Source organism: Heptranchias perlo, chromosome 4 (genome assembly GCF_035084215.1).
Source record: "Heptranchias perlo isolate sHepPer1 chromosome 4, sHepPer1.hap1, whole genome shotgun sequence".
Classification (NCBI taxonomy): Eukaryota; Metazoa; Chordata; class Chondrichthyes; order Hexanchiformes; family Hexanchidae; genus Heptranchias; species Heptranchias perlo.
The window spans coordinates 84,191,916-84,216,863 of NC_090328.1; the positions used below are offsets into that span (position 1 = coordinate 84,191,916).

General features: G+C 43.2%; 1 protein-coding gene across 1 annotated transcript in view; it reads right to left on the bottom strand.

The window, feature by feature from the left end:
* Positions 1–24,948, bottom strand: part of LOC137321076 (A disintegrin and metalloproteinase with thrombospondin motifs 19-like) — a 464,190-nt gene that overhangs the window by 165,030 nt on the left and 274,212 nt on the right. Inside the window, exons 12-13 of the mRNA XM_067983256.1 lie at positions 23,239–23,384; positions 17,467–17,636 (exon numbers count right to left, since the gene is read on the bottom strand). Of these exons, the coding sequence (XP_067839357.1) occupies positions 17,467–17,636; positions 23,239–23,384 (316 nt within the window). The remainder of the gene's footprint in view (positions 1–17,466; positions 17,637–23,238; positions 23,385–24,948) is intronic.

Here is a 24,948-nt window from a genome sequence, read left to right on the forward strand (position 1 = left end):
TTGGTTGAACACAATCTCCAAGAATAAAAGAAACCGGCACATGGCTGAGAAAAAGTTCAATGACAAAAAAACACCAAGAAGATTATGTTCAATTGCCAAACTGATGAGACAATCACAGGGAAAAATCATTTTTAAGTAAATACTGCAGCCCAACTACAGATAAAGAAACATTTTTACCAACAATTGTAAAAGTGCAGAAATTATTGAAGGGTAAGACAGAAGGGGGAAAGGAAAGATCGAAGATAAGATGATTTTTGTGCAATATACTGCCATGCTTAATTGCTGGTGCTTAGTTGAAGGGGGTAATTTGCTGCTAGTAGAGAGCCTCCATTAAGGAGAGACCAGCTGAGTACAACATTTCAATCTTCTGAGCTGAAGTCTTGCTTTAATTGGGTTAGAGGCTCGGGTATGCTAGGGTGTTTTAAATGTCTTGTTTCAAATGGAGGCCTGGATTTGGCACACGATGAATGAGATGTTGCATGGTCGATTTTCCAAGTTCGCATGGCTGGGAGGGAGCCTTGCACTCTGGCTGTCCAAAGCAGGAAATCATGGATGTGTTTTCCAATTTTTAAAATGAATGGTCAGAAGATCATGGGTGGCATGCTGCAATTTCCCGAAATTGGAAAATCGGCCATTACAATCTCTCCTTAATAATATGCAAGGTCCCTGTCTTCTGAAAGACTCACCTGGCAGACCCTGAGCCTTGGACCCCATTACAGCAAAAATTCAACTCAGCACAACATTTGAATGTTGATACTGAACCTAATGGACTCTGTGGTTCAGGATGTGCCATGCCAGTGTGTAATAGGTACAATGATGTTAGTCACATATTTCACATGATATCTAACAGTAAATGTGGTTGACTGAAGTCATAACGGCAAGGTAGGTTCCCGCAACTGAAGTGATTTCATGAACCCCTCTTGCCAATGCTGGCTTATACACTTCTGGTGATGGACTGGGGTTGACAATTGTAAACAATTTTACAACACCAAGTCCAGCAATTTTATTTTAAATTCACAAGCTTTCAGAGGCTTCCTCCTTCCTCAGGTGAACAATGTGAACGATGTGAACGATGTCATCTGTGACATCGTTCACATCGTTCACCTGAGGAAGGAGGAAGCCTCCGAAAGCTTGTGAATTTAAAATAAAATTGCTGGACTATAACTTGGTGTTGTAAAATTGTTTACAATTATACACTTCTGGCATAGGTTGAGTTCCACTGTCAGAGTTTGGGTCCACTCTCTTATGATTTCAAAGTGCAAAGCTCCTGAATGGTAAAATTATGTAGTATATAAAGAACTTACACATTTTGGATGGCTTGTATGGCAAGATATCTTTTAGAGCATTAAATTGCTGTTTGAGCAAACCAGATGTTTGCTACATAATGGACTTTGTCACTTTGAATACCTGGCTTTACTTGTGCTTGGCTGCAGTTGAAGGTATTACCATGACTTGTAGTTTTAAGCCATGTCTATGGTTCCCAAAAAGTCAATCTTGCAGTTCATCTTATATTTATTAAAAAAAGGCATAAGGCTGACTAAGAATGAAAGATTCCTGTGTTGATCCTAATGCTTGGCGGTCACCAAGGAGATCATATTCTGGGTGTCAGGCACCGAGGGACATTGAGGGACACAGTTGGATTTGCTCAAAATGACTGCAACTCCATATGGGAACAGTCTGCCACACACCATGCCCTAGAGAAGCCAGCAGTAGTATAAAATGTATGAATGAATCAGCTTTACAGAAGAGTGTGCATCAGTTACCTTCCAGATGCACGGTGGGCATGGTACTATAACTTATGGCAATGTGTGACATTTGGAATGATCCAGCAGTTAGAGAAATAAATGAAATTAATAACTACTGCTGGACTTGGTTCTAGGGAATGAGGTGGGCCAAGTGGAGCAAGTGTCAGTGGGAGAGCAATTAGGGAGCAGCGATCATAGAATCATAAGGTTTAGAATAGCTATGAGAAAGGACACGGACCACTCCAAAGTAAAAATACTCAAATGAAGGAGGGCCAATTTCAATGGGATGAGAACAATGGAATCAAAGATTGGCAGGCAAAACTGTAATTGAACAGTGGGGGCCTTTAAGGAGGAGATGGTTCGGGTACAGTCGAGGCACATTCCCATAAGGCAGAAAGGTAGGGCAACTAAAGCCAGAGTGTCCTGGATGACAAAAGAAATAGTGAGTAAGATGAAATGGAAAAAAGGGGCGTATGACAGACGTCAGGTTGATAACACAAGTGAGAACCAGGTAGACTATAGGAAGTTGAGAGCCGAAGTGGAAAAGGAAATAAGACGGGCAAAGCGAGAGTATGAGAAAAGAACATAACATAACATAAAAGGGAATCCAAAAGTCTTCTTCAGGTATGTAAAGAGTAAACGGGTAATAAGAGGAGGGATGCGGCCGATTAGGGACCATGAAGGAGATCGACTCATGGAGGCAGAGGGGATGGCTGAGGTTCTAAATGAGTACTTTGCATCTGTCTTTACCAAGGAAGAAAATGCTGCCACGGTCTCAGTAAAGAGTTTTTTGATGAGGTAACAGAGAGGGCAGATGAGGGCAATGCAGTTGATGTGGTGTATGTGGATTTTCAAAAGGCATTTGATAAAGTGCCGTATGGTAGGCTTATCTTCAAGATTGAGGCCCATGGAATAAAGGGGGAAGTAGCAACATGGATACAGAATTGGCTAAGGGACAGGAAGCAGAGAATAGTGGTGAACAGTTGTTTTTTGGACTGGAGGGAGGTGTACAGTGGTATTCCCCAGGGGTCAGTGCTGATGTATGTTATTGACTTGGACTTGGGTATACAGGGCACAATTTCAAAATCTGTAGATGACACAAAACTTGGAAGGGTAGTAAACAGTGAGGAGGATAGTGATAGGCTTCAAGAGGATATAGACAGGCTGGTGGCATGGGTGGACACATGGCAGATGAAATTTAACGCAGAAAAATGTGAAGTGATACATTTCAGTGAGAAGAACGAGGAGAGGCAATATAAACTAGAGGGCACAACTCTAAATGGGGAATAGGAACAAAGAGATATGGGGTATATGTGCACAAATCGTTGAATGTGGCAGAGCAGGTTGAGAAAGTGGTTAAAAAAACATTTGGGCTTTATAAATAGAGGCATAGAGTAAAAAAGTATGGAAGTCATGACGAAACTTTATAAAAAACTGGTTCGGCCACAACTAGAGTATTATGTCCAGTTCTGGGCACCACACTTCAGGAAAGATGTGAACGCCTTAGAAAGGGTGCAGAAGAGATTTACAAGAATGATTTCAGGGATGAGGGACTTTAGTTACGTGAATAGACTGGAGAAGCTCAGGTTGTTCGCCTTGGAACAGAGACGGTTGCGAGACGATTTGATAGAGATATTCAAAATCATGAAGGGTCTAGACAGAGTAGACAGAGAGAAACTGTTCTCATTGGCGGAAGGAGCAAAGGACATAGATTTAAGGTGATTGGCAAAAGAACCAAAGGTGATGTGAGGAAAAACCTTTTTACACAGCGAGTTAGTTATGATTTGGAATGCACTGCCCGAGGGAGGGTGGAGACAGATTCAATCATGGCCTTCAAAAGGGAACTGGATAAGTACTTGAAAGGAAAAAAAATTCCAGGGCTACGGGGAAAAGGCGGGGGTGTGGGACTAGCTGGATTGCTCTTGCATAGAGCCAGCGTGGACTCGATGGGCTGTATGGCCTCTTTCCGTGCTGTGACCATTCTATGATTCTATTATGACTTCAAGCTAGGAAGAGCACCTAGATTTAATGAGGATCCATCCAAATTTGTTCCCAGCATTTAACATATTTCAGTCATTTAACATATTTCAGTCATTATCTCTCAGGTGATCTTAAGCCTCCTAAACTATCTTTAACCAGGAAGACTAGGTAATTCACTTTTGGCCTGTACAGCCTTTCAATTGTGTTTTTTTAATTCATTCCTGGGATATGGGCGTCACTGGCAAGGCCAGCATTTATTGTCCATTCCTAGTAGCCCTTGAGAAAGTGATGGTGGCCCTTCTCCTTGAACCACTACAGTCCATGTGCTGAAGGTACTCCCACAATGCTATTAGGTAGGGAATTCCAGGATTTTGACCCAGCAACGGTGAAGGAACGGTGATATATGTCCAAGTCAGGATGGTGTGTGACTTGGAGGGGCACTTGGAGATGATGGTGTTCCTATACATCCTTGTCCTTCCAGGTGTTGGAGTTCATGGGTTTAGGAAATGCTGCCAAAGGAGCCTTGGCGACAATCCTGCACTGCATCCTGTAGATAGTACGCACTGCATCTGGTGGTGAAGGGAGTGGATGTTTAGGCTGGTGGATGGGGTGCCAATCAAGCGGGCTGCTATGCCCTGGATGTTGTCGAGCTGCTTGAGTTCTGTTGCAGCTGCACCCATCCAGGCAAGTGGAGAGTATTCTATCATACTCTTGATGATTGTAGGTGATGGAGAGGCTTTGGGGAGTCAGGAGGTGAGCCATTCGCCACAGGATACCCAACCTCTGATCTACTCTAGAAGCAACAGCATTAATAGCCTAGTTGAGTTTCTGATCAATGGTGATCCCAGGATGTTGATGATGGAGGATTAGGCGATGGTAATGCCATTGAATGTCAAGGGGAGGTGGCTAGCCTCTCTCTTGTTGGAGAATCATTGCCTGGCACTTGTGTGGCATAAATTTTAGTTGCCACTTATCAATTTAAGCCTGGATGTTGGCCAGATCTTGCTGCATGCAGACAGAGAGAGTCTAACCACATCCCCTTGACATTCAACAGCATTACCATCGCCGAATCCCCCACCATCAACATCCTGGGGGGTCACCATTGACCAGAAACTTAACTGGACCAGCCATATAAATACTGTGGCTACAAGAGCAGATCAGAGGCTGGGTATTCTGCGGCGAGTGACTCACTTCCTGACTCCCCAAAGCCTTTCCACCATCTACAAGGCACAAGTCAGGAGTGTGATGGAATACTCTCCACTTGCCTGGATGTGTGCAGCTCCAACAACACTCAAGAAGCTCGACACCATCCAGGACAAAGCAGCCCGCTTGATTGGCACCCCTTCCACCACCGTAAACATTCACTCCCTTCATCACCGGTACACTGTGGCTGCAGTGTGTACCATCCGCAGGATGCACTGCAGCAACTCGCCAAGGCTTCTTCGACAGCACCTCCCAAACCCGTGACCTCTACCACCTAGAAGGACAAGAGCAGCAGGCACATGGGAGCAACACCACCTGCACGTTCCCCTCCAAGTCACACACCATCCCGACTTGAAAATATATCGCCGTTCCTTCATCGTCGCTGGGTCAAAATCCTGGAACTCCCTTCCTAACAGTACTGTGGGAGAACCTTCACCAGACGGACTGCAGCGGTTCAAGAAGGCGGCTCACCACCGCCTTCTCAAGGGCAATTAGGGATGGGCAATAAATTCCGGCCTCGCCAGTGACGCCCACATCCCATGAACGAATAAAAAAAATGGACTGCTTCATTATTTGAGGAATTGTAAATGGAGCTGAACACTGTGCAATCATCAACCAACAGCCCCACATCTGATCTTATGACGGAGGGAAGGTCATTGGTTAAGCAGCCGAAGATAGTTGGGCCTAGGACGTTACCCTGAGTGTCTCCTTCCTGCCTCCACCTGTGTAACCCATTTTCTGTGCCTCTTGCTCCACCTCAGATAGCACAGTGACTGCTGCAATTGATGTAAAATGCTTTTTTCCCAGTGTGTCACACTGCATTAAGTTTTGCATTGATATAAAGAACAAATCAATTCATAGCACTTATCTGCATGCCCTTTAAAAGATCAGAATGTGGTTGCTGTGCTTAAGACAATAATTGGCTAAATTGGTGGAAATAATTTGCTGCTGTGTTTAGCCTATATTGGAATGTGCAGATTAGGGACAACACTGTTAAAAATACCCTTAACAGCAGGACTGTATTTTTCCCCTGGGTGTAATTTCCAATATGGTAAATATTTTCCCAGTCTTTCATCACTTAAACTCAAATTTATTAATCATCACAATTCTTTCTGAAATATAATGGATTAATCTAGCACCAGAAACACACAAATTTTGAACCAATTAGGAGGGGAAAAATTCAGTAAGAAAGCCAATACTGCACTTTAAAAAAATGCTGTATATAGATATATATATCTATATACATTTATGTCACCCACCTATATAGATATATATATATCCATATAGGTGGGTGACATAAATGTTTATTATATTGCCAGCATAACTGTTTTAGCATCAAATGCATTCGCACGATGAACATGTGATATTACTTTTTCACTCTGATACATTCGAATGAATGAATTGGCAGGTTTACGGTAATGCTGCAGTGTGTGCCATATTAAGAATTGGCATTTAGTACTGTCTGCAGCTCCAAGAGAACAAATCCTGTCCAAAGCCTAAGTTGAAAAATTAAAACTGGTATAGGTTTAAAAGTAAAGAGCTGCAAGTGAAAAACCATTTGACACCTTAGAACAGATAAATGCAAAAAAGAATATGTTCTTACACATACTTGCTTTTTCCTTCAAAATACAGTTGACTCTTGGATAGTGAAAAGATATTTTGGCACCTATCCTTTCCATTGAAGTCCAAATGCTTACAAAAAAGCAATGTCCTAAGGTTACCCATCCTTATTTCCCCAAATGTCTTATCGTAATATTTATATGAGACTGTTCCACAGAAGAACATTTACGCTTGTAATAGAGATTGTAAGACCAACACCATGGCTATACTCTGTCACACATCAAACACAGTCTGTGGTTAATGACTTTCCAAGCCTGACTGGCTGAATTAGAGCCAAGTAAAAAGGCTTTTTTATTACAAAAGAAAGTACTATGAGCTGGTGATGTAATGCTCAAGGTAATGGTTGTGTGCCATGATATGTCATTCTCTAAGTATCTACCAATGGAATACATTCCAGAGACGATGATGTAAAGGAGAATGCTGCTTCATCTAGTTTTCTATCAGAGTAATGCAAATGTCTTCATTTGGGCTACAGCACTATTATTTTGTTTTGAACACCAAAAGCACTATACCCTGTCAACTGTGATAAAACAATGAAAAGACAAGCATGAAAATCTTAACTACTGTGTTTTTGAAACTTCATTGTTGATACTATGGTACAGCTGTTTGCCAATTCTTCCAAACTCATTATGGATACACAAATTTCAGCGAAGCCAGTTTGCTACATTTTGGTTGCATCAAATATTTTGACTTTTTCCCATAAGGTAGTTTCTCTATATATTTGTAATTTTGTTTATTAACTTTACAGAGAAAGCTATGGGTGCCAATTTAAACAATCTTCTCAGGAATACAATGTCACAATTCATGTGAGAATTTGAACTGTGCTCCCACTAATCCATAATAATCAGAATTAGGCTAAGTAATCCTCTACCTATAACTACATAAATATAATTTTATAACTGACAGTTGAATAAAAAGTCAATAAATAAGTAAAAGTGTTTATATCAAAATATTGAAACATGCCATTACGTTAAATCAAGCCTATGAAAAAATGTAAGTTATGCATTGTATTAGCACATCTTATATGTATATAGATATCCTATATGTATATATTATTAAAAATCTTGCTTGTGGCAGTTCCTGTCCACAAACCTTATTTCTGTAAAGCTTTTTGACAGCATTTACAATAGAAATGCCTATGTAAACATTTATAGTGGGAATCTGTACCTAAGCATTTTATAATTGCAATATTCTATGCAAACGGTTGACTGTCACAATATACTTGCAGGCCTCCAGCCACTAGGCAGCACCTCTCTGTTCCCACCACACAGCTTCTCGCTTTGTATTTGTTATAATGTGCTCTTCAGATCCTCTGTTGCAACTTCAGCTTCAAAACTTCCCTGTAAGTTTCTGTGTTTTTAACACTTCTTCAAGCTTCTGCTCCAGCTCCATTGATGTACATTTTGTAATCCCCAATGCACATGTTACTTTTTTCATTTTTTCTACCTAGCCACTGGCAACCTCAAATAGCTCTGTCCGGCCTCATTCGCCAATTTCATGCCTCCCGCCCTGTATGGCTCTGACACACCTGATATGCACTGAGTTCTAAAAATGCTCAGGCCCCAAGAACATATAGCGTCCTGCTAATTAAAAAAAAAAGAGGCCTCCTGGCCCACTTACTAATAAAAAATCCTCAGGCCCTGGCCCATATGGCTCTCTGCTGATCCGCTGCAATTTAAAAAAAAAATGCAGCACCTGCTTTGCCACTCACGATGCTTCTTTGCCTGCTCAGGAATGGAAATGCTTTCACCCTCTCCTACCCCACTCGAATTTTTGTTTCTGCATGTCCACTGAGTTAGGGTTCCCTCGGGCCCCTCGTCTTTCCTGCTGTTTGTGCCTCCCCATGGCTCCTCCAGCCTCTGGCCCTCTCCCCTAATGGATCATTGTGCTCTGCTTCAATTTTTCGTTTTGCCAGGCCCACTGAGTTAAAGCTCCCTCCTTATATTAATTATATATATTTTATATAATAGTATATCAATAATATTGGACACCAGTCACTCCAACTCACCATGAGCAATGACACAGGAAATCTGAAATACATTTCTGTATATTATTAAAATCAGTATGTCCTGTCATCTGCCAACATTCCTTGTGGAGATTTCCATGTTAATTGTGTCCACACCCTGTGACATTTATCCGAGTCTGTGATGCCTGTAGGTGGCGCTCTAATAGGGTTTTGCCATTTAGAACACTCAACCCTTCGTCATATATTCCAGTCACAAAAGCATTTACTTCTATACTATCCCATATTGAAAAACATGGATTGAGTCTCCCTGTAGTTCTATTGCTGCAGCCACAGGGTGGCTCTGCACCAATTTAGAGTCATAGAGTCATAGAGTTATACAGCACGGATAGAGGCCCTTCGGCCCATCGTGTCCGCGCCGGCCATCAGCCCTGTCTACTCTAATCCCATATTCCAGCATTTGGTCCGTAGCCTTGTATGCTATGGCATTTCAAGTGCTCATCCAAATGCTTCTTGAATGTTGTGAGGGTTCCTGCCTCCACAACCCTTTCAGGCAGTGAGTTCCAGACTCCAACCACCCTCTGGGTGAAAAAGTTCTTTCTCAAATCCCCTCTAAACCTCCCGCCTTTTACCTTGAATCTATGTCCCCTTGTTATAGAAGCCTCAACGAAGGGAAAAAGCTCCTTAGTATCCATCCTATCTGTGCCCCTCATAATTTTGTACACCTCAATCATGTCCCCCCTCAGCCTCCTCTGCTCCAAGGAAAACAAACCCAATCTTCCCAGTCTCTCTTCATAGCTGAAGCGCTCCAGCCCTGGTAACATCCTGGTGAATCTCCTCTGCACCCTCTCCAAAGCGATCACATCCTTCCTGTAGTGTGGCGACCAGAACTGCACACAGTACTCCAGCTGTGGCCTAACCAGTGTTTTATACAGCTCCATCATAACCTCCTTGCTCTTATATTCTATGCCTCGGCTAATAAAGGCAAGTATCCCATATGCCTTCTTTACCACCTTATCTACCTGTTCCGCCGCCTTCAGGGATCTGTGAACTTGCACACCAAGATCCCTCTGACCCTCTGTCTGGCCTAGGGTCCTCCCATTCATTGTGTATTCCCTTGCCTTGTTAGTCCCTCCAAAGTGCATCACCTCGCACTTTTCCGGGTTAAATTCCATTTGCCACTGTTCCGCCCATCTGACCAACCCATCTATATCGTCCTGCAGACTGAGGCTATCCTCCTCGCTATTTACCACCCTACCAATTTTTGTATCATCAGCGAACTTACTGATCATACCTTTTACATTCATATCCATATCATAGCAAGATGTCTGATTAGCAAGTTGTTTTAGGTTCTCAAACAACTTGCTAATCAGACATCTTGCTAAAGGTGAGAAGCAGGTGATCTTTTAGCCATCAGAAAATATTACATGGAACTTTGAAATTGTTAATATGATTCAATTTAGCCCCAACATACATCCAGCATCCCATCAGAAACCCCCTTGGACAACAGAGAAACCATTCACCTGAACATCTTCGCCCACCCACTCACCCACCTCTTCCCCCCCACCACCGCCCCCCACCAAAGCTTGGATGAACTGCTGACCTCCTTTCTTCGCATCATTCCACCCTTAACTGAAAGTTGCATACTGTAGTGCAGCATAATTTTTGACACCCTGGCACATCCCCACCCATTTCTCAAGTCCACCCATACCTAATGTCAGTAATGTTCCTGCAATGGAACTCAGGGGCAAAAAGAAGCGTAAGCTTGGTGGAATCTCAACCAACCCCACACCATATGAAAAATTGTGGCATGTGTGCCCCCACCAGCAACATTTTCGGCCTCACATATTAAACCACCCCACCCCCCCGCACAGAGGTAGATGGTTCCTCCACCCCGCCACCCAAACAGATAGATTCCTTGCCTCTCTCTCCCCTCCCCCACCGAGATACATTCCTGGTCTCTATGCACACCCACCCACCACCCCACTGAAATACATACCTGGTCTCTGCTCCTCCCCAATGAAATATGTTCATGGCCTCTCAGTACATCACCCTCTCCCAACTGAATTGATGCACAGCCTCACAGTGCATGCCCCCTCCACTGAGATAGAAGCCCCTGCAGTTGACGTGGTTTTCCCCTTCTCCCATTGTCTGCCCCATTTCCCTTCCCCCATTTCTCCATCTCCCTCCTCTCCCTATGTTCCCCTTTTCTTATCCCTTTCCATCTCCTCCTCCCTCTCTATTTCCCTCCTCTCTAGCCCCCTCCTTCCCCACCACCCCTTCCCCTGCTCCCACTCCCTTTCCTCCCTCGCTCTCCCCCCGCCTTCCACCATTCTGCTCCCTCCCCCCTCTTACTCCGCACCTATGATCCAATTATTCCCGGCCCTCTAATTCTGGTTGACCTGAAGACTGTATTTGGTCTTGATTCACTGTGTGAAATTCCATGGGAGATTGTCTCATATATAATAATTTTCTTTTCCTGTTCTTCAAATTTTACTTATAAATCAAATTAATTCATCACGATCAGCTACTCATTATAATTTTGCAAGCTTCAAATTATTAATTTCTCAGTCGCAATGTCCTGCATCAATAGCATGATTAAACGGCTCATGCTGTTGCCTCTCTCAGCCCAGCCAATATATGGAAAATCATTACAATTACTTACAGGAGGAGATAGTTTTTTGTTTATTTCTCCATGAACAATGCTATGGGACATTAACGACTGTATTTATATATATTATTAAATATATAATAATTTATATAAATTGGTTAAGACGCGCACTTTATATTCACAAACCTTACTTCTGGTAGTCATAATTTTTAGTCACGCTTTTTTGTCAGTATTTAGCATTGTAAATTGTTATGTCAACATTTCCCATTCAGTTTTGCTACTTCAACTATCACAATGTAGTTTTTGGGCCAGGACACTAGGGGGGTGATTTTTGGAGGCAATTGCGGGTGCATTGACGGCAAGGAGGGGTTTCCGAAAATCACGGAAATCCCGTTCAGGTTCGGAAGCCGGTTCTAACCTGCCGACCTCCGAGTTTCCCAGGGACTCACCTGCGTGTGTGTGGGCGATCCGAAAACGTAAGTCCCACCGGCAATTAAAGCTGGTGGGATGACAGTTAAAGAGCCAAATATACCTCAATGAGGTACTTAAGACACTTTATCTGTGACAGAGTAAGTAATTGTAACAATTTTTAACTTACCTGGGTGGCTTGCCCATCGCTTCTGATTCACGACTGGTGAAACCTACCTTTGCACCCTGCTCCGATGTCTCCCGCTTCAATGTCCCCCTCTTCACCCATACCCACCCGATGTCCTCCCGATCGTCCCCTTCCCCCCCAATCTTCCCCCCCCGATCTTCCCCTCTCCCCTTACTCCGGTCTTCCAGTCTAGCGCCGGATCTTCCATTCTTACCCCCCGCCACCCCCCCCCCCCCCCACCACCCCGGTCTTCCAGTCCAGCGCTGGATGACGTCTCGCTATCTCTCTTTCTCCACGCCCCCCCCCCCCCGCAACCTCGCGTTGCAGCTCCTGACAGCAGCTAGCCTGTCAATCAGGCTGGCTGCTGGGCGCGAAACCCGGAAAGGACGTTAATCATCAGCAATCAACATGCAACCGCGTCGGAAACGGTAGGTTTTGTTTATGCAGGTTTGCCACACACACCTTCACCCCACCCCCACTGCCAACCCACCACCATTGTAAAATCGAGCCCTAGGTGTCTCTGTGGAATGAGTTGCTTAAATCTCTCACCCAACTCCTTCACTTTCTTGTACACAAAAAAACTTATATTCTGCAACTGACTGTAAGCAACATTATGGGCAATTTACTGGTATATAAATATACATGTACAAATATTACATATATTTACAAATTTATTTGTGGATTTCCCATGGAGTTGTATATGTTAAGTTGGAGAATATGCTCTCTCTCTTACCTGTCTTTGTTGCTTTCATGTTGTTGTTTCTCTCTCTTTCTGTCTTTTCTCTTCTACCTCAATTTTGTTTCTCTTCTACTTCTTTGGCCCTAACTTTGCTTTTTTGCTTCACTTCTTGTCCTCTTCTGCTTCTCACTCTATCTTTTTCTTCTTTCTCTTTAGTTGGGAGGTGGCAGGGAAAAGAAACACTGACACTACAAGTTGCATTTTTGGTGGGGGTTGCAGGGAAAATGTGGCCCTCAGTGGCTCCCTTCTCATCCCTTCCCCCATTACTTATGCTTCCTCCCAACCTCTCTCTCCGATTATGTCTCCTACCCCTTCGCCTTTCCATTACCGCCTCCATTCCTGCCACCCCCTCACTCCCATCATTATCCTTATTCACAGCCATCAATATCTCTATCTCTTCCCCTTTGAACCACCCACTGTATTCTCCCATCCGCTTTGATCTGTTGCCACTAACTTTACACTTAACCTTAGTTTCACCCACCTTACACCCCCACTTACTCTCCCCAAAGGCAGGTGGTGAGGCCAGATGCCCCTCACCCTCGACCTGCTTCCTTCCTACCCTTCCCTCCTATGTGTTGCCCTCAAAGAGGCTCTGTTTACTTTCAAAGTTTACATGGTTTCAATGGAATGAAAATCGGACAGGTTCTAGAATGGGTGGGTGATCTCCTCTGCCAGATTATGGCCCATGTAATGAAGACAAAAAAATTTCCCCAGGGAGTCAAAACTAAGTGTGTTCTTCAGGTGAAGTGGGTTTAGAAAGTGGGGGATAATTGGGCCAGGGTGCGTAGATGTAATTCAGTCCAAATTATGAGGACAGGTTACATAGAGTAGGCTTGTATTCCCTTGAGTATACAAGGTTAAGGGTGATCTAATTGAGGTGTTTAAGATGATTAAAGGATTTCTCTATCTAGATAGAGAGTGGGAGAGTCCAGAACAAAGGGGCTTAACCTTAAAATTAGAGCTAGGCCATTCAGGGGTGATGTCAGGAAGCACTTCTTCACACCAAGGGTATTAGAAGTCTGGAAATCTCTCCCCCAAAAAGCTGTGGAGGCTAGGTCAATTGAAAATTTCAAAACTGAGATGGATAGATTTTTGTTAGGCAAGGGTATTAAGGGATATGGAACAAAGATAGGTAAATGGAGTTAAATTAGAGATCAGCCGTGATCTAATTGAATGGGCTTGAGGGGCTGACTGGCGTACTTCTTTATTCCTATGTTCCTAAAGTCAGACAGTTTGTCCTTATTTTTATTTTTTCAAATAAATCCCTCTGTCCATATTTACAATGGAATGTGTAGCTGACAGTTCAACATTGGAAAATATCTAGGACAGCAATCAGTAGCGCAGGACTGGAATAACAGATGTCATGTTTCTATAATATAACATTTACCCATGTTTTCTGCAATATGCTTTGTTTGGTTTAGTGCTGCCTAGTTTACACTGTCCACCATAAGCCACAATGCTTCCAATTTCCAGTGCATCTGAAATCACTCTTGACAGCACAAAATGCGGGCTGGACTCTACCACAGTTGTCATCATCTGTGGTCTGCAGAGTAACCTTTGGTTGGATTTGGAACAAAGCAGGAATTATTCTAGGTCCACCTACACTGGGAGGCAGTATAAATGGAATATATGAGGCAGATGTTGGGTTCCTTAACAGCCTTTTCCAATTTTCTACTTTACAGGATTTTTGTTTTGTCAAATTGTATTTTACAACCAGTGTCTTTCATGTGTTTGAGCAGCTGGTGGCTTGCACCTCCTGCAATGAGTGGATACTGCAAGTATGTCAGCTGATGCCCTTCATTAGTTTTTTGTAGTTTCACTTGTATTTTCCCAGATGATCTGCACAAATAATTTCATCAAGTTTTGATTGCCATAATATGCCTAAGGTATCTGACCTCTTGGCTGGCTGAGGATACCTTTTATGTTTTGATGTCCATCTTTCCTTAATTCAAGTGATTACTGTACAAACTGCAGATATACAAGAAAAAGACTGTTGCTGCAGATTTTCCAGTTTTTGGTTTCAGTGTGTTCCTCTATTTTATCAAGCATTCCAATATCTATTTGTTGCCACGGACTTTTGAACTAGTTTCAGTTAATTTTTAATTTAATCTTCTGTATATTAAGGTCAGAATCTGATAAAATAGATTTTGGGTTTGGGTAAAGTGAAGAGTCACAAAGAGCTTTGTGCCATTTTCATCTTAATAATGTAGAGCAAGTGATGTGACAATGAATTTTGATGAGGTTTAAGTCATCACACCGTGTATTTGCAAGCAAACAAAGAGAGGTTTGCCAAATATTTCTTCACAAAATGGTACCCCATTAAACAAGTCTTTTCAAAACATCTATTGCTGATGTCCTGATTTTTCATCGGGCCAAATATCCAACATAATGTTGTCTGAATTATACATTAGCTTGGTTTATTTATAAATTATTTCTACTTCAACTTGTACTATATGGTCTATATTAATCTTGGAAGTTATTAGAATATTTGAAGCATTTATCGAGTTCATTGAAACTACAGCACAGAAACAGGCCATTCGACCCAACTGGTCTATGCCAGCGTTTATGCTCCACATGAACCTCCTCCCTCCTACTTCATCTAACCCTATTTACTTTTTTCCTCATATGCTTATCTAGTTTCCCCTTAAATGCATCTACGCTATTTACTTCAACTACTCCTTGTGGTAGCGCATTCCACATTCTTACCACTCTTTGGGTAAAGAAGTTTCTCCTGAATTCCGTTTGGATTTATTAGCGACTATTTTATATTTATGACCTCTAATTTTGGACCCCCCCCACAAGTGGAAACATTTTCTCTATGTCTACCCTATCAAACTCTTTCATTATCTTAAAGACCTCTAACAGGTCACGCCTCAACCTTCTCTTTTATAGAGAGAAGTGGTCCAGCCTGTTCAGCCTTCCCTGATAAGTATATCCACTCAGTTCTAGTATCATCCTTGTGAATCTTTTTTGCACCTTCTCCAAGGCATCTATATCCTTTCTATAATATGGAGACCAGAACTGTGCACAGTACTCCAAGTGTGGTCTAACCAAGGTTCTATGCAAGTTTAGCATAACTTCTCTGCTTTTCAATTCTATCCCTCTAGAAATTAACCCTAGTGCTCGATTTGCCTTGTTTATAGCCTTATTAAGCTGCAACGCTACTTTTAGTGATTTGTGTATCTGTATCCCTAGATCCTTTTGCTCCTCTATCCCATTTAGACTCTTATTATCCAAGCAGTATGTGGCCTCTTTATTTTTCCTACCAAAATGAACCACCTCACACTTATCTATACTGAAATTCATTTGCCAATTACATGCCCATTCTGCAAGCCTATTAATGTCCTCTTGCATTTTGATGCATTCTTCCTTTGTATTAACCACCGCCCCCCCAATTTGGTGTCATCTGCAAATTTTGAAATTGTACTTCTGATTCCCAAATCCAAATCGTTAACGTAAATTATGAACAATAGTGGTCCCAGCACCGATCCCTGTGGAACACCATTTCCCACCTTTTGCCAGTCTGAGTGTGTACCCTTAACCCCTACTCTCTGTTTTCTGTTTTGTAGCCAGCTTGCTATCCATTCTGCTACGGGTCCCCTGACTCCACATGCTCTGACCTTAGTCATGAGTCTACAATGCAGTGCCTTATCGAAGGCTTTTTGAAAATCCAAATAGATTTGATGTGGTAATGTCATATTGGGCCAGCTAGGAATGCTTAATGTGCAGCAGTCTCAGTCTTTGCCTTTAATATAACAGAATACTTTGGTGCATTTAATCACATTTAATGCGCTATAAAAAGTAGGTTGTTGTCATTGATCTGTATTACATTGGACCTGAACGTCACTGGGGATGCAAATTGATTACGTTTTCCTTTCCTGGCACTGTTGTACTTCATTCTGATGAGCTCACAATAAATCTGGGATGTTGCTTGCTCGTGTAATACAGAGATGTCCAACCTTTTGGAGCTGGGGGTCGAATACATGTATCAAAACCAACAAGTTGTATTCCGCAATAATACAAGCCCCATACATAAAAATGCAAGTTCCTTACATAATAGCGCAAGACTCCCATATACAAAAACGCAAAATCCCCATAAAAGCCCCATCCCATTTTCCCTTAACCTCCCCTCTCTTTTCCCCACTAATTCCTCTGCCTGAAGCCTGGTTCTTTTGCTCTCCTTTTCTCATCTTTTGTTATCATTTCTACTCACCCTACCGCCCTCCAGTTTTCCATTCCTTTCTATCCTCTTTTGGACCTTTTTCTCTCTCTACTCCTCCTATCTCTCTCTCTCTCTCTGTCCTCTAATATTCTCTCTCCTCTGTGTCCCTCGTTCAGCTTCTGCTTCTCTCTACACTTTTTAAATCACTGTATATCTTTAGAGAGATTCCATTATCTTCAAGAATATAATCGAAGGACATTTTCTCTGCGAGCACGGGCAGAGGGAGAAATCTGGCTGGGGCCACTAAGCAGCATAAGAAGTGGGAAAGAATGCTGCAGCTCTTTAAAATTGTTAGGCCTGGAAGACTAGTAAAGTCGGTTCTGTGATTGTTCAAAATCCATCAAGGAGCAGGCTTTTCCAGTCCTCCAGGCTTGGCAACTTTAAACAACTTGAAAGTGCACAAGTGCAAAGAAAGGAACTGTTAGGAGTTTTGTGGTCTGGATCAAAGGAGCTTGTGGGTCACATTTGGCTCGTGCATTGAATCTTGAACATCACTGGTGTAATATATCAGTGCATTCTTATGCTGTGCCACAGAGTGGTAGGATGCATGTACTACCATATGATGAATTCACTCTCTTACCAACTGATTAGAGATACACACCTATTGAGTCATTTATAACCATATTACATTGGGCGATTTGTTTGCTATCATATGTGATCACAATATACAACAGCAGAAACTTCCGTCAAGTCACAAAACTGATTAATGGGGTCTCACGGATTCAGCTGTTTGAAATATGCAAACATAATTGTGAATACTTAACAGAGGCCTTAAGAAACATAATTACCTTCATCGGTGATGGCATACCACTGCAAGGAATGCTTTTGATATGATGGCCTGTTGAATGACTGGCACTGCAAGTCTCGAAAACTTGGAACTCCTGCAGGACAAGGAGGATTCTTGCATATTCTGTATTGTACACGGGAGCCCTGACAATTTTTGCCTTCAGGACCAGGCCTGGGTAGAAACAATATATGCAAAATCTTTGTTGAGATGTCACAGTTACATTGAGTTAGACCTTTTAACACTGCTGTAAATCAACGGCCCCAAACTTTCTCAGGGCTTAAGGCCCAATTTTGACATGGAAGACAAATCGTTGCAATTTGCCACTGGGACCTGGGGTGGCTGGAATTTGCATCTGCCCCATGGAAGGCCCTTGGCAGTACAAGGAGGTCAAGCTGGCGGGAGGGTTTCCCCCAACTGATTTCCCGGAGCTCCCGCCTCCTTTGTTTGCCAGCAATCTGTACATCAAGAAGAGAAAGTGGGATGTTGCAGCTTTAAAAGTATTGTGCATTATAAGTTGCTACATTGTGGAAAAAATTACACTTGTTGGTACTAGTACCTCTGTAGTTATCAGAAAAAAATTAGGTCTAAATGCTGTTTTTTTTATTCACTGCAAAACAATGATGCCCCTTCTGTTTCGTGGCAGGTCATGCTGGCGAGCTGGGCATTCAACGCAAAACACACATTACGTTAAAATGGCGTTGAGGTCTGAATGACAAAATCAGATCCCGCCTTTTGCGTATCAATTAGACCCTCGCCTGCCTAGTTGACTGGCCAAAATGTGTCTGTTTAAATGGCGCGTGGTGCAAAGTCGGCGTGGACCCGGTGAGTTGCACACTGCCACGATTTTAAGCCCTTGCGTTCCTGCTGTCATCAGGTGCGGGGTGGGGGGTGGGTCAAAATCAGGCCTAGCAATTCCTGCTCTGCTGAACTTAAGCCAGCGCAGCAGGCCCAATGATTTTCAGACTCAGTGGCCACGATATTTATGGGGAGGCGGGGAGGGAGCCACTTTTAGTGGCTAGCAAACCCGGAAATCCAGGACAAAACAGCCTGCTTGATTGGCACCCCATCCACCACCCTAAACATTCACTCCCTTCACCACCGGCGCACAGTGGCTGCAGTGTGAACCATCTACAGGATGCACTGCAGCAACTCGCCAAGGCTTCTTTGACAGCACCTCCCAAATCCGCGACCTCTACCACCTAGAAGGACAAGGGCAGCAGACACACAGGAACAACACCACCTGCACGTTCCCCTCCAAGTCACACACCATCCCAACTTGAAATATATCGTCGTTCCTTCATCGTTGCTGGGTCAAAATCCTGGAACTCCCTTCCTAACAGCACGGTGGGAGAACCTTCACCACACGGATTGCAGCGGTTCATGAAGGCGGCTCACCACCACCTTCTCAAGGGCAATTAGGGATGGAGCAATAAACGCTGGCCTTGCCAGCGGCACCCACATCCCATGAACGAATAAAAAAAATACAGGGAACGTGGAGGTCCTGCCGAATTTAACAGCAGGATCTCATTTGACTTTTTTTTTCTCCCTTTCCCTTCTGGCAGTCAGCCAGATTGAAAGGCTGACTGGCTGTTGGGTGGGAAGGCCTGTGGTAGAAGGCCACAGCCAGGGATCGGAGAGAAGAGAGGGAGGGAGAGATCGCAGGAGGTGCTGAAGAGATCGCGGCGGGAGGAGGGAGATCGCGGGGAGGGAGGTAGATCGCAAGGGGGGATTCTGAAGATCGGAGTTGAGGGAGAGATCGTGGCAGATGGTCAGATGGTTAGCTTGGGGGTCAGGGAGGAAGCACTCCTGCTCCTCCTGGCCCAAAAGCAGTGCTGGAAAAGTAGTTCTAGTCTCCCTTTAGCTGCCGGGTTTCCTGAGCCATGGGAAACCCAGCCCACTGCCGTTAAATCCAAATGGCTGCTAAAATCTGAGGCAAGCAGCCTCGTTAACATATTAAAATAACTGCTTCTCAAGAGAGGGTTTCTCGCCTGATCCCTGCCCAGGTTAAACCAGAAGTAAGCGCGTTCGCCGTAGTCTGGGGTTGGGTTTCACATATTTACAAATTTAACTCCCCTCTCCGCCCCTCTTTTTCAAGAAATATAGTCAGCCTGTGAGGGTTAGTATTGCTGAATATTTTAATAATTCACTGTCAAATATGTGATGAATCATGTTACTTAGAAAGAAATATGTATACATTTCTCCCTCTAAATGTAACATCAACCCTGTTCCATGAATAGCATGGGCATAATTCAAACATGACACGATAGTTAATGAATTCTTCCACCTTACCTATGTGTTTTTAAAAATGAACAAAAATGTTGGGGAACAGCAGCAAGAGGACTCCAGGCCAGAAGGTCCATGGGGAGGCTGCAAAAGAAGGTAGGATTTACCTTCTTTGACCTCCCTTGCCTCCAATCTGTCCCAAAACCAGCTTCTCCAGTTGTGGAAATGGATATACCTTTCATAGTGTCATACAGGTACAGCATAGGAGGAGGCCATTCGGCCCATCATGCCTGTGTCAGCTCTTTGAAAGAGCTATCCAAATAGTCCCATTTCCCTGCTCTTTCTCCATAGCCGAGTAAATTATTTCCCTTCAAGTATTTCTCTAATTCCCTTTTGAAAGTTAATATTGAATCTGCTTCCACCACTGAGTCATTCCAGATCATTACAACTCGCTGCGTAAAAAAATGTTTCCTCATGTCACCTCTGGCTCTTTTGCTGATCATCTTATACAGTGTCTCTGCAAAAATCAAACTGTCAATCGAATGGTATCCAAGTTAATGGTTAAAATTGTGTTGCTTAATAACCTGAAAGAAAGACCTTCCAGCAATAGCATTAGAGTCACCAATTCTAAGTGATTGGTAAACCAGTACAGACGGAAAGCAAATTTTTTTTGATGTTAAAAAAAAATTGATCTTTCGGTATCTGGTATGTAGTAGCCCAAAAATGAAACCTATTTCATTGCTTAAGAAATAAAGTAATTTCAAAATTGCTTACTAGGCTAATTATTCTACATGTTTTGTGCTGATGTGAAGCCGTTTTGCTTTTTCATTGAAACAAACTACATAGTATAATTCAAGTATAAAGTCACCCAAAGCTTGTTTAGGCAAGAGGTGTGAATCCACCTCCAGATGGTAGTATCACACTGTTTGGTCTTCACATTCACTGCAGTATAATTGCATCTGGCGTGAAGCCACATTTAAAATATTCCCAAACTAACTTTATAAACTTTTATTTTTAGAAGTTTTTAATGTTAGCCGTCACATAAGATTAAAGTGTAACCATCATTTGGGTGCAAATATGCACGTGCTGAACTCCATTGCTCTTCTATACAAGTCTGGTATGCAAACTGAACAATGTCCGTAAAGTTTTTATTTTAACAGTGTTCACTAGAATGCATCATTTGCTGGTGCACTGCAAGACCCTTTTATGGACAGATCCAGGTTGACTTGATTTGTCTTGCATACTCAATGTCTTGTCTAACCAGGGAACGGACCTACAGACAGATTTTCCAAATCTTTAAAGGCGTTTACAGGAGTATAATCAGACAAAAATTGGGTCCAAGCCAAATAAGGAGATATTAGGACAGGTGACCAAAGGTCAAAGAGCTAAGTTTTAAGGAGGGTCTTAAAAGAGAGAGAAGTAAAGAGTCAGTGAGGTTTAGGGAGAGAATTCCAGAGCTTAGGACCTGGACAGCTGAAGGCACTGCTACCAATGGTGGGTGGAGGGAGTGGGGAATGTGCAAGGGTTGGAGGAACACAGAATTCTTGGAGGGTTGTAGGGGTGGAGGAGGTTACAGAGATAGGGAGGGGTGAGACCATGGAGGGATTTGAAGATGAGGATGAAAATTTTAAAATTGAGGCGTTAGTGGACTGGAAGCCAATGTAGGTCAGCAAGCACAGGTGTAATACGTGAGCGGGACTTGGTGCAGGTTAGAATACAGGCAGCAGAGTTTTGGATGAGCATTGGAATAGTCGAGTCTGGAGGTAACAAAGCATGGATGAGGGTTTCAGCAGCAGATAAGCTGAGGCTGGGGTGGAGACTGGCATGTTATGGAGGTAGAGGTAGTCAGGCTTTGTAATAGAGAGGATATGGGGTCGGAAGTACAGCTCGGGGTCAAATAGGATGCTGACGTTGAACAGTCTGGTTCAACCTGAGCCGGTGGTGCAGGGAGGGGGATGGAATCGGTGGTGAGTGAACAGAATTTGTGGTAGGGGCTGAAGACAATGGCTTCGGTCTTACCAATGTTTAATTGGAGGAAATTGCAGCTCATCCAGGACTGGACGTCAGGATGGTGTGGTCGACTGTGTCAAAGGCTGCAGAGAGGTTGAAAAGGATGAGGAGAGATATTGCACCATGATTACATTCACATAGTATGTCATTTGTAACTTTGATTAGTGCCGTTTCAGTGGCAGAAACCTGATTGGAGAGGTTCAAACATGGAGTTGCGGGAAAGGTGGGTACGGATTTGGGAGGCGACAATATGTACAACGACTTTGGAGATGAAAGGGAGGATTGAGGTGGGGTGGTAACTTGCAAGCACAGAGGGGTCAAGGGTGGGTTTTTTGAGGGGGGGGGTGATGATAGCAGATTTGAAAAAGAGGGGGACAGTACTTGAGGAGAGGGAATTGTTTCTAATATCAGCTAGCATGGGCACATGGATGGGAAAGTGGTCAGCAGTTTAGTGGGAAAAAGGTCAAGAGAGCAGGATGTGGGCCTCATGGACAAGATGAGCTCAGTGGGGGGGATGAGGAAAAATGGGAGAGAAACTAGAGAAAGATGCAAGTTCAGGGCTGGGACAGGAGGGAGCCTTGGCTTGGTGGGCAAGCGGAAGGGAGTGATGCGGCAGAGGTAGCTGAACGGATGGTCTGAGTCTTAGTGACAAAGAAGTTCATGAATTCTTCGCACTTGTTGTTGGAGTTTAGGGTGGAAGAAGCAGGGGGGAGGGGTTTAGGGACATGGTTGGTAGGGGAGAAAAAAAGCCAGGGGTTATTTTTGCATTCCAGGATGATCCTAGACTAGTGAGCATGTTTTGCAGAGGAGAGCAGGTCCTGCTAGTGCTTGATGTAGTCCAGCCAGATCTGGCGATGAAGTAAAGAACTGTCTGGGCCAACCAATATTCCTGTCCAATATGACAAAGGAAGCATTGTATTGTTTGTAATGGAGTTGGGCTTAGAAAATTGTTTTTGTTTGGTTTACCCAATTGTTTGACAAACTACAGTTCGTGTAAGTGAAATGGATTTTATTTATGCATTTCCACTGGCTTTGCTGCTGACAATAAGCAATTAAAATCCTGTTGGAAAGTTAATATACATGTTGGATAACGTTTCTGTCCTCCAATAACTGACAGGGCTTTGATGATCTGGCCATATTTGGAAATGTCAGCAAAGAGCTGGCATAGGCACAACGGGCCAAATGGCCTCCTTCTGCGCCTAAACTTCTATGGTTCTATAGGCTATAGGGGATATTACTAATGGTTGGAATACACGAGATGGCCAAAGGCAGATGGAGACCAAGAGGATGTTCACTGACGAGATGAACAGATACCCGATTTCTAGAGACGGCTTTCCAATAGTGCAACATCATTTGGTACATATGGTTGCTTAGAAGAGCACTTTAAAATTGGACACGGTGGGATCCAGGTGGCTTTCTGGTGGGTAAGTGAAGCAGGCCATTTTAGAAATTCTCCCCCCATGTCTCATTCAAGTATTTCAAGCAAGAGATTATTAAGCCATATGGACTAAAAAAAGTTAAGATAGTTGAGCTGACTTACCTGGGATTATCACATTTGCGCTGGCGGAAGTGTACTCCAATATCACACGTTCTACTACATGTACTCCATATGCTCCAGATACTCCATTCTCCATCTATGTAGTCAGGAAGAGGTGTTTTACTAACACATTCACCAACCTTACACCACTGCAAAGGGAAAGAGATTACCTTAATTATTTATACTTGCAACATGCATAGTAATCCAGTTACATGAAAATTCACTGAAGGAAATTACTGATCAAGGCAGATTTTCATCATCAATTGTAAATTTGTACTGGAGTTAGTTAACAGAGATAGAAAATATCACTCAACTACTTGATTGAGGAAATTATGTTCCTCTTAAAATGATCTGAAAAATAAAGGGAACTGTTATTTTCTAAGTAATATCAGTTTGTTTCTGCCTCTAATTCAAATTTGTCATTATCTATTTCAATGCTATCTCTTTGTCACCTCCTTGCAAAAGGTTTGAGGCAGGAGCATTGCCAAGGAATTGGAATGGAATGAAGCAAAGGAATGAAGCATTGAAAAATTGGAGATGGGAGAACAAGCCACTTGAAAAGGGAATATGCTGAAGAAAAACACAATAGCGGTTGGATTTTCTTCCTGTTGGCAGGTTAGCGGTAGGGTGGGACATCTGCCTCCCCGCCTAACTCAACTGCTAACCCACCTGCAGGAGCCCTTATTATTTTTGCAGGGTGAGTTAGGAGTAGTAATATTGCTTCTCATTGGTTTACCACTGATGGGAGGGAGCCAATTTGAGTGCTGCTGCAGCAGCATTTAAAATGCTGCAACTAATTAAAGGGAGACATGTCTTTTTGAAGAGCAAGCGCCACAAGTGGAAGAATATCTTCAGGGGCAGCAGCCTCGGGGAGTCAGCAGCAGGAAGGATTCCTAGATCCTTAGGTGCATCTGTGGATATGTTACTGGCTGAAATAAAGGCTGGAAGGTAACAACTCCGGTGAACTCAGGGCAGAAAACTATGTAAGAAGGTGGTTCAGGCCTTATGGAAGGAGGTTGCTGATGCAGTCAGTGCAACTGCTACTACCTCAAGAACTGCCACACAGTGCTGGAAGAGGTTCAGTGATCTCCGTAAGGGTGACCAAGGTAAGTCAAGTTCCCGATGTACACCCTACGCCAATGATAAAGGCTTCACTCATTTCCTTACCTCATGCTTTTTCTATGATATCACCTAGGTGTAGGGAAACTGATTTATGTAATGGGGAATCTCTAGAAAAAATGAAGCACCATGTTAGCTCACAAACACTCCCTGAACTCACACTGCCTGCCACAAGGTGTTCTGCTAGTTTTGAGCAACAGCAGATGCACCTACTGGTTTTATCACATGCAATGAAAACACTCATATGGGGGGAAAGAAGTTTCCATGCCACTCCCAAACCTTTACCATTATGGTTACTCCCTGCAAAGGAGGAGGTCATGCATAACCAGTACCAAAGAAATGCAACTGGGGGAAGAACACCTACTGAAAACTCTGAGTTTGCATGAAGAGGAGGTTCTGTAGATAATAAGCCTACACACAGGAGAGGCTGTGGGAGATAGTGAGGTAACTCATCAGAGGTAGTGTCAGCTTTATGTGCTTTCTGAAAGTATTGCAATGCCTTTACACTTAGCCATTATGTTTTCAAGGGCAAATCCACAGTGTGCACAGCTAATTAAGTTCTTTTGTTGTTGACATCATAAGGAGTTTTTTTTT